Source organism: Etheostoma spectabile, chromosome 9 (genome assembly GCF_008692095.1).
Source record: "Etheostoma spectabile isolate EspeVRDwgs_2016 chromosome 9, UIUC_Espe_1.0, whole genome shotgun sequence".
In the NCBI taxonomy this organism is placed as follows: domain Eukaryota; kingdom Metazoa; phylum Chordata; class Actinopteri; order Perciformes; family Percidae; genus Etheostoma; species Etheostoma spectabile.
The window spans coordinates 14,315,099-14,324,941 of NC_045741.1; the positions used below are offsets into that span (position 1 = coordinate 14,315,099).

Below are 9,843 nucleotides of genomic sequence, written 5' to 3' on the forward strand. Positions count from 1 at the left end.
TTTTTAAATCCTAAATTCCCACCGTATACCAAGTGGCATTAACCTAGAGACAGGAGATTGGTGTACCGATGTATACTAATAGGGAGCAGATATTATACTTCATATCTTAAATTCGTAGTACTGTTGTTATATTATGACACACCTGCCTAAAATTCTGCACTATATACTATGGACAGTTTTCCAAACTCATTCAGCTGTCCTGGGTAAAACAAATATTTCTACCTTTTTGGCCTTCATATCTATATTACAAATGTGTGTCAGTATTTTCAAATTCAAGACAAGTTTTAATATGCCCAATACTTTTATATAATAATACTTTGATTTATGGCTAAATAACTGCACTATAGTATTATAATACTCAGCGATTTCCAGTAGCTCCAGGTTGTACACTGCTGACACCTCAGAGCAGAGGCTTACCTCTCTGATGCTTTATTTCAGAAAACAATACGGTATGCCCCACTAATACGGTATATAATGGCAAGGATATTTTTAATGAATTCATCTTAATGTTATTTACTTTTAAACACTCCTTTACTTTGGTCCTACTGTGCAGTTAGCAGCACCAGCGGATGCTTGTGCTTAGCACGTCCTTCCTGTAGTGACCCAGGTCATGAGCTTCTGGCCTGCTCCCTGCACAGAAAGTTCCCCCGTAGAACACAAACTGCCCACCCTTCCTATAGAGCCACCCGGTCGCCCAAATAACTTAAACAAACAGTAAAGAAAGTATTGAATATGTGTTTGGTAAATCTTCATCTGGATTTTTATTATTTTCATTAATATTTTTTTCGTGTGGCATAAGTCACCAAGCAATCTACAGTATTCTATCAGAGTGAAAAGGTGCAGCAAGTCCCCTTAAATGTCTACCAAATTTAATTGATATTGGTCATATTGTGATGTAACAGCTAACTGATGTGTCAGATGCTAAATCCACTGCCAAGAAAATAACTACTTAGGGAAACAATTTGTCTTTCTTGGCATGAAAACAATTTATATTAAAAAAAAAAAAAAAAAAAAAAAAAAAAAATATATATATATATATATAATAATATAATATATATAAGATATAGATATATTTTTTTTTGCTAAGTCCTTAAATTCTGTAGATTGAAGTCAACTGTCAGGTGTGCCAGCATCACACTGACTAAGTTAAACACTAAAATGTATATAAAGCATGGATTTTTAACTTAATAAAAACACTGGAAACTTATAAACATATAACATATAAATCAATTAATAATCAATGTGGAGATGTGTTAGGCCCACCCAAAAACATGTCTGTGTCTGTGAATAAAAGCTGATTTATTATTGTGTGTATGTGCCAGTGTGCCCATTTGTCTGGTTGTCTGTTTGCCTGTTTGTATATGATAAAGCAGTGATGACGACTGCTACAAGTACTGCTATTCTTCCCTGGTGTAAACAGTGGAAGCAGCTGTCAGTGAATTGCCATATATGTCCATTCTCTACACCACACATGAAGAACCTTCTAATGACAAATACTCTACAAAAAGGAAAGGAGGTTCGTCCTTACGCAACCTCCTGAGTGCGTTTGTCCATGTATTTATAACTATGGCTCAGCAATTATATAAACTCTGGAGGTAAAATAGACATTACAAAAAATATAGCATGGTGTACGGGGGAAAGAAGTGACTGATTTCTTCCTTTCTTTGTTTTCAAGGACATATTTTGTTGGTCCCCTGGCTAATTGTTTTGTGTAATATTATACACACGTGAGCATTTTGCTGAAGCAGCATTCTATACGTGCTACTACACATGTACTCTATATGTGTTTCTATCCTGTAGCATTCCAAATACCAGTGTTAATTCCTCAAGAATTTTGATCTGCCTAATTAAAATTTTAAATGCAGGAAAACTGAGCTAAATTATGTTTTTGGGAAAATTTTAAATAAAAGGGATTCCTACTAGAGCCGATATTATCTGCCAGTATTAGGCATTTCTCAATTGATATGATTCTGATAAAGGAATATTTAAAAAAAAAAAAAAAAAAATGGACGGTCAACCATGTTATGTGTGTTGGCGTTGCATAGTTTGTCCAACAGGTGAAGCTCTACAACATCCCTGTTAGCAACACTGAATATTTTTTTGTTATTGTGATTTTGTTCAATGGACTTTATATCTTAAGTTTGTATTTTTACACATTTTATTTATCAGAACTTTAATATATTTTGATGTTCGACTGATCTGTAGTGACAATAAAACAATATATCATATTATTTTAGTGAGAACTCATAAATAACTACAAAGAACTAATGTTAGGGAAATCTGTTTTTTTTTTTTACGTGTTTGTGGATATTTAAAAAATATATATATATTGGCCAATTGATCAGAGGTTTTTTTTTTTCGGTTCGGCTCTACTTCCTACCCCTACCTTTCCCGAGCACGGCGGACCCCCTCTCTCTCCACCAGGTCTGGGCTCTCCCTGAGGCCAGCTGTGTCACTCAACAGGACTGGGAATCCACCGATGTCCAGTGCCGTCTCTACTATGTCCCTGGTTGTGCCAGCAATGGGAGACACAATGGCTGCAGGTCTTTGGCCTGGATATAAAAGGTTAAAGGAATGAGATGGAAGTTTTGTACATGTTTCTTATGTCAACAAATCCCATGAAAAGATAAAAAAAAATAACAATGTGTTAGCCAGACTCTTAAAAACTTTCCGACTTCCTTACTCAGTATGTGTCAGCTCGAAGTCCATCCGTTTGTACTAAAAAATTACTAATTATTTCCTTAAACAGCTGGGCCCTGTAGCTTTTTGCACACAGACAATACTTGTTAGTACAATCAATCATTTGCTACATCACTTGCACTCTATTTATCAGCCTCATTTAAAAAACTTTGTACCTACTAAGGTTCTGCACTGTGCAAGCACAAAGATATTTTGTTATCCTCTCTTTATTCAATAACTTGGCTGACAACCCCCATGTATCCAACATCCTATAATGCTGCCAGCTAATCAATTCTTAGTGTCTGTGCTGACTGGGTGTGAGCCCAGGCCACAGGGGAGACTAATCGGAAGACGAAAATGATAACAGGATTTTATCTGAAGGTATAAATGTGTCTATTATTCTGATAGGAAGCTATGAGGAGAACCTGCCAAGTCCCCTCTCTGTAAAGTTTATAAAGAGTGATCCTAAGTGATTTAAGGATACAATATAGTCAACAAACACAACCTAAGGTCATAACCAAGGGGTTCATTAGGCTGACACCAAACGTGGATAAACAACTGAAGAACTGATTTAGAACGAGGAACTTGAAGCACAATTTTCGTTTTGTTTATTGAATGTTTACTTCTATGTTTACAGTTGCGCTCATAGGTCTTGGTTCTCTTACAGAGTGTGTTAAGGAGGCTACTTTTCCCTGCATTGGTGGCTCCTGCGATGACCACCTGGACTCCACTGCGTAGCCGCTCGCCTCTTCTCTCATCCTTTAGGTGGCGCTCCATCTCCGCTTGCAGATCACACACAGATTTGTCCACTGTCGGGGTTGAGAGGAAGATAAAAACAGAGGAGGGAACAGAACATGACGAAGGTTTTGTATTTAACTTCACTTTTGTGGCCTTGTGAAGGGAATTTTTGTCGTTTGAAGGAAGTAAGCCTGTGCGGTGTCTGACACCATTCTCCTGGATGAAAAATTGGTCATGGTCCTGTCACTTTCCGCATGTAACTAAAGCGGAAAAATGCCTTTGACAATACAATGCATCAACAATACCAAATTTTTTTAAGTGGGAAGAATTTCAATTTTTTTTAAATATAGTTGGACACTATCAAAAAATACAAACAATACACTGAGAAATCAGAACGTGTCCCAGAAACAAACAATTGTTCCCAGGCTTTAAACCAGCCAGACAAACTATCTCCTCAGAGAGAAACAGAGCTCCTGAGATTTTTTCAGAAAAGAGGACAAAGTGTACACGTACCTTGGTTTAAGATCCCATCTTCAATGAGCTCATCCTCACTAAAGTCTATGAAGGCCTCAACATGAGCCAGACACTGTACAACACACAAAGCCAAGAGGAGAGATGGAAGAGGCTGAATTAGTGTGTGAATCTAACACCTTGGACCCCTGAACAAACAAGTAAAAAGGGCAATACTACTGACTGCACTCTCACTTTAATTTTTTTCCTCATGTCATATATATCATGTTTCATTTGTGGTGTTCTAATAAAGCCACTTTGATTGAGTGCTAAAACCAACCATTATTTTCATTGTTGATTAATCTGTTAATATTTTTTTGGGTTAATTGCTTAATTATTTAAAATGTCATGAAATAGTGAAAAATCATAATTTCCCAGAGCCCAAGGTGAAAAAACTTCCTCTGGTGTTTTTTCCAGGACTAATCTCAAATCAGGTGCAGTAATTTCCAATCATGTTGCTGCTTTACATCATTAACAACTGAAACTGCGTAGAATCCAGGGGGGTGGAGGTGGCATCAGTATTTCCACCACAGCAGCAATCAGTATCATGATTGACATGAAGATAATAAACACAATAGCAGTAAGGCTGCACAAAAACAGGAAGCATCATATTCCCATACTCTAAACCATTCACAAAAGTGGGAAGCCAATGGTTAAAAAACTGCATTGTGTGGGTATTAAATGAGGGTTTGACCCCTTACTTCATATAGATGGTATATGTCTGATTAACAGGATTCTCAGAAATCTGATTCCAAAATAAAGGCAAGTTCAAAAGTGCTTCTTGGAACCATCCTGAGGAAGCTGCCGACAACCAGCTTAACAGAGTTTCTCCAGGGTGATCCCCACCGTCGGTTGGTCAGATATGGTGCCAAAGTATTAAAAAAATCATTGGTTGATGTATTCTTCAAAACAGTTCACTGTGGGAAAGCATGTGGATCAGCTACAAGATGTAAATGGAAAAACTCACCCTATGTGAGGATTAGATGTAAACCAGACAGACATAAGAACACATGCCACCATCGGAAGCCTTATTAGTGAAAGTAAAACTACAACCAGTACTGAAAGTCAGGTGTCTTTACAAAACATCTTATATGTAAAAAAAGGTTAACACAAAATACAGATAGGGTTTTGGATGACTTCAAAGCAAAGAAAACTTGCTATTTTTGCTATTAACTCTCTCTCCAACAGAAAAGATCAAGTTCAACTGCATGAAGTTTCTAAACCTTTGGTATGTGTTTGTATGTGGTTTATAGATGTGTAGAGGTAGAACTCACAAAATCACTTAACTGACTGAGGTTCATACTCACTGATGATTATTACTAATCTAAGCATGTGCATCAAGGTTCAAACACACTTCAATACGGGCCATCCTGATCCAATTAAGCGGCAAACCACAAAAACGGGACCTTTATTGCACACGATACCTCTCTCTCCTCCATCGTTCCTTTGTTTAGTAGTAGTAGTTTAGATAGTTTAGTATAAAACTATCCTTTACATCACAGCAGCACATAAGGGAAATAGCTCAGTAGCCACTTATTAAGTTTAATAACTGGCTTATCAGATTATCATTATTTCTCTGGCTGTCACCATCTTTTAATATTCTTTTAAGTAGGAAGTAACATACTGTGTGTCAACAGATGAGCTGACAACATTGCTCTGTCACCAGTGAGGAGATCCATTACTAAAAGCTACTGATGCATTCACTGACCAAAGTGATTCAGAATCGCCAGTTCAGTTCAAATATTTTTGCTGTTCCTGTAAAGATTAATTTGTATGCGTACTGAACCATCTGTCCTGGTGTGATCATTATATAATATGACAAGCATTCAACATCAGCAAGGTCACTAACCCTTAACGTGAATTTTACAGTTGCACTCACTTTCTTTAACTCTAAATTATCTTGACTTCAAGACTGACTCAACATTCTGTATCTGTATCTATGCAGTACAGGAAACTGCGTAGATAGGAAAAACAATACTGCTGCACATAATATATCGATGGCTTTATTGTGTGCCTGTCCTAAGACATACAGCAGCTGTCCTTGGTTTAATTCATCTTTAGTCCATCCAAAACAATACAAAACTAGATGCTCTGAGATGGAAAAAAACATTACATTGGTGTCAATTGAGTGAAGATAGAACAACAGCACATTACAATAAAGTAGGTGCTTTAAAAAAAATCTTGCTCTGAAAAAGTAAAAAATAGAAAAGGGACACTGAACACGTACAAGTGGCTTTCCAGTTTCCAAGGTCAAGTCCTAATGAACAGCTCATCAAGGTCTCTGTACTGACTCAGTGACGGGGCAGGATTACGCGTTTGTATTCACAAAGCTTTTCCAAACAGAAGAAATGTGGTCACTGACCTGGTCCGCTCAGCTAATTCACTCATTATTTTATAGTAATAACAACCGCATATGAAATGTCCTTTAATTAAGAAATTTGATATCCAGTAGTTCTGTAAATTAACAGTTATGGTCATGGACTGCCATCTGCTTGGAAATATATTGTCTATAAGGTTTAGTGAAATATTAGGTTGGGAGAATGGAGTAGTGTAAAATTACATTTTACACGTATTATATTTTTTGCAAGCAAATATCAACAATTGATATGTCTTTGACATGTATTACCCCTCTCTTCCCCCTTTCTCACCTAGTTGTCCTGTCCATTACAGGCGGAAAAGCCCCCAAAATAATCTTAATTTAGCAACATGATATCTTAACTCCATGGTGGTTCCCCCTCCTTAAAGTGAATTTAATTCCAATCTATTCAATTTCATTTGCATTGTTCTCCCTCCCCCCCCCAACGCTGCTAACAATGGAAAGTAAATTTACACATGTACCATCCAAATTAGTATTTTGATTCTCAGTATTATACTACACGAGCTACAGCAACATGAAAACAGGAAGCCTCATATTCCCATAACTTAATCCATTAACAATGTGCTGGAAAAGCAGCTGTGGTAATAGAAAAAAAAGAAAGAAAGCATTGTTTGGGTGTGAAACTACCGAGGCCTGACCTACAGCACAGTACAGACAAGTTCTTTCCAAGACACTGTTTTCAGAGAAATGTCAGGCACAAACATGGACAACACTTCTACAAGGAAAACTCCAGGAGGCTTGCTTCTGCTGTCAAGATAACTCAAAATTAGACAGAACAACAGCATTTCAAAAGGCCCTCTGTTCATCTGTCACTTTTAAAACCAGGTCTGGTTTAATCAAGTCTTGTTGAAGATCACCAGCAAATCAAGTCTGATTTCAGGTCGAGACCAACAGCACAGTGTCTGGGAAGCAGACATGTACAATCTTTCAACATCCAAACTGATCTTTGTGTAGAAACTGGAGGATCATTACACACACAGGTTTCTGCTGTGCAGAATAATTAAGTTTATTGTTTATGGAGTGGTGGAAAAAGTACTCCGAACTTCAATAAAACTTTATTTTTGTATTATATATAGTAGGCAGGAAAAGTAGCATGTAGCATTGGAGATTGGAGATGAATAAAAAAAAAAAAAAAAAAAAAAAAAAAAAAAAAGTGTCCCAGACTAATTTGAGACCAGACCCCACCTTCAGTTTCTGCCACACATACAGTACACCATCTACACCTTATAAGCCCAGGGCTTCGGTCCTGATGGAAAAACCTGTTTATACTGTACATCGCCCTGCCTATGATGCATGTTGGCAACTGCTGTCTACACCACCAGTATCTGCACCGACCTACCCGTTTGAGTTTGTGGGTCCAGTCCTGATAGAGGCGTCCCAGCTCTCCAGACATCTGCCTGAGAGCCTGTCTCCTCTGAGCCTCTGTCTCAGCATGGATCAGATCTCCGAGCCCCTCCACCTGAAAGGAGCATTATCATTGTATCTATTTCTTGCACTTATGTTTTCATTGTAACTGTATGATTCAAGCACCCCCTCCCCCCATTATGTGTATAATGTGCTATCTACAAAACAGATAACACATTTGTATTGCCTACTGATGAATAAATACTCAGTTTAATGTATACTGCTCAAATTCAATCTGAATCATGATATTCTGTTATATACTGTCAACAGAAAATCCACATAAGCCCTCTTTCAATGCCTTAGGCTGCTTTTTAAAAGGAAATTACCATCTACAGAAACCCAGTAGCTTTATTTGACAGCCCGATGAAATAATTCCTCAAAGGGCAATACATGTAAAAGAAAAAAATTTCACCGTTGACATTTCACGAACTTGAAATCCCTGTTCATTTCTGACCCTATTTATTCCATACTTACCCTGCAAAATTGCTCTGAAGGACCCTTGGTATGCAAATCTGCATAGATCTGTCTCTATGGGTTTTTACATGCTCTTCTCGACCTACCTCTGTTAAACCCAGCTTCCCTGCTTGAAAGGCCCTCCGTGTGAACTCTCCAGCTTCAGCAGGCCTCATGCCAGGCACGCTTCCTGAGAAAAACACACACAGCATACAAACATGATTAAATGTATGAGGCACGAAGTGGACATGCATCATGCACACAACATACAAACGGAGGTGGATCAAACAAAGGGTCAATGTGTCACTCTGGGTTCACTTGGAATGAAAACAGGCACACCTGTGTGGGTTAAAGAAGTTACGTTTCCTTTGTTTTCAAATCATTTTTCAAATCTCATTAGGAGGAGACACCGGTGAACACAAGTCATTTAACAAATGGAGGTCATGATCCATTAAGTGGAACAAAATATTCTGTTTGAAATTTTACTGACTGGTTATCATCTTACCCACAGTCAAAATCTTTTATTTAGTGTAAAAAAAATAAGAATTATTCAGCAACATCATGTCTATCACTGTAAATCTTTTACAGATGAGGGATGATCTAACATTAACTGAAGATAATTAACGTCATTTTCTTTTTACCTTATACAATACTGCCCCCAGAAGGACAGTGGGAGAACTGCAGCAACATATTAGTTTTTAGTCACAGAGGGATTGCCACGCTTGTCAATGCGCATATTATAAGTATCTTAGAAATAGGAATGCATGCATCACTTTTCCCTTTTAAGTCACAGTGATGGAAAGTCATATGATTCAACCAGTTACTGTGTTTAAAATTCAGGCTTACAGCTTGGGAAGTCAAGGCTGTAACACATGCAAACATCCTGCAAAGTGCCCGTGCATCTCATGACACTGTATGTACTGTATGTGTTAAACTGCATATATGAACTTGTTTAATAAATTATATCATACGCAGAATGACATCTGTATGTTACCTAGAGCCTGTAACACAGCAGTAATGACAGCAGGACCGCCGTGGATGTGGAACTCCACACTGTCCTCTCCTGTGAAACTGTGAGGAGCTGCAGACGTGAACAAAAATGAGACAACAACACAGGCTGAATATACTGTACTTTAGGCATTTACATACACAGAAGGAGCAAAATGTTTAGGAATGCCTTCGTTAAACTTGGGTTGCAAGTGGATGATACTCATACAACTTTATTTAATCACAAGACTCAATACTGTGATGAGATAAAACAAATTAGCTCTAGTGTGTAGGTTAGGGACTCCACATGTCAGCGATAGAAGGAGATTTAAAACATTTGGATCTTGAGAGATGAGACTTGTTGCCGATTTGTCAACACAAGAGCCAACAAGCCAGACAGAAAACATGTTTTGGAATAGAGTTTTTGCATGTTTTAGCCCATTTACTATAACTCAAGCATTGGTTTATATTACTGTTACATTTAGAGTGGTATATAATTCAACTTACAGACACTGCAAAATTCCCTGAGACAGGTAATGTTTAACATTCACGTTTTCCCTTAACACATAAATACCTAATGCAAAATGTATTTTTCTCTCTGTATTAGCTTTTTCTTACATAGTACTAAATTTATTGTCATTTCTTGACAACGGCTTCAGCAGGACAAGGGAAGCAGTCCATGGTGTGTAAAAAAA

At 37.6% G+C, this 9,843-nt stretch overlaps 1 protein-coding gene across 4 annotated transcripts in view; it reads right to left on the reverse strand.

The window, feature by feature from the left end:
• The window catches only part of gtpbp3 (GTP binding protein 3, mitochondrial), an 18,640-nt gene that overhangs the window by 1,883 nt on the left and 6,914 nt on the right, over positions 1-9,843 (reverse strand). For all 4 annotated transcript variants that reach the window (XM_032527125.1, XM_032527124.1, XM_032527123.1 and 1 more), the window contains 6 exons: positions 9,156-9,242; positions 8,269-8,351; positions 7,644-7,763; positions 3,931-4,003; positions 3,345-3,488; positions 2,387-2,552 (listed from right to left, as the gene is read on the reverse strand). In XM_032527125.1, the coding sequence (XP_032383016.1) occupies positions 2,387-2,552; positions 3,345-3,488; positions 3,931-4,003; positions 7,644-7,763; positions 8,269-8,351; positions 9,156-9,242 (673 nt within the window). The remainder of the gene's footprint in view (positions 1-2,386; positions 2,553-3,344; positions 3,489-3,930; positions 4,004-7,643; positions 7,764-8,268; positions 8,352-9,155; positions 9,243-9,843) is intronic.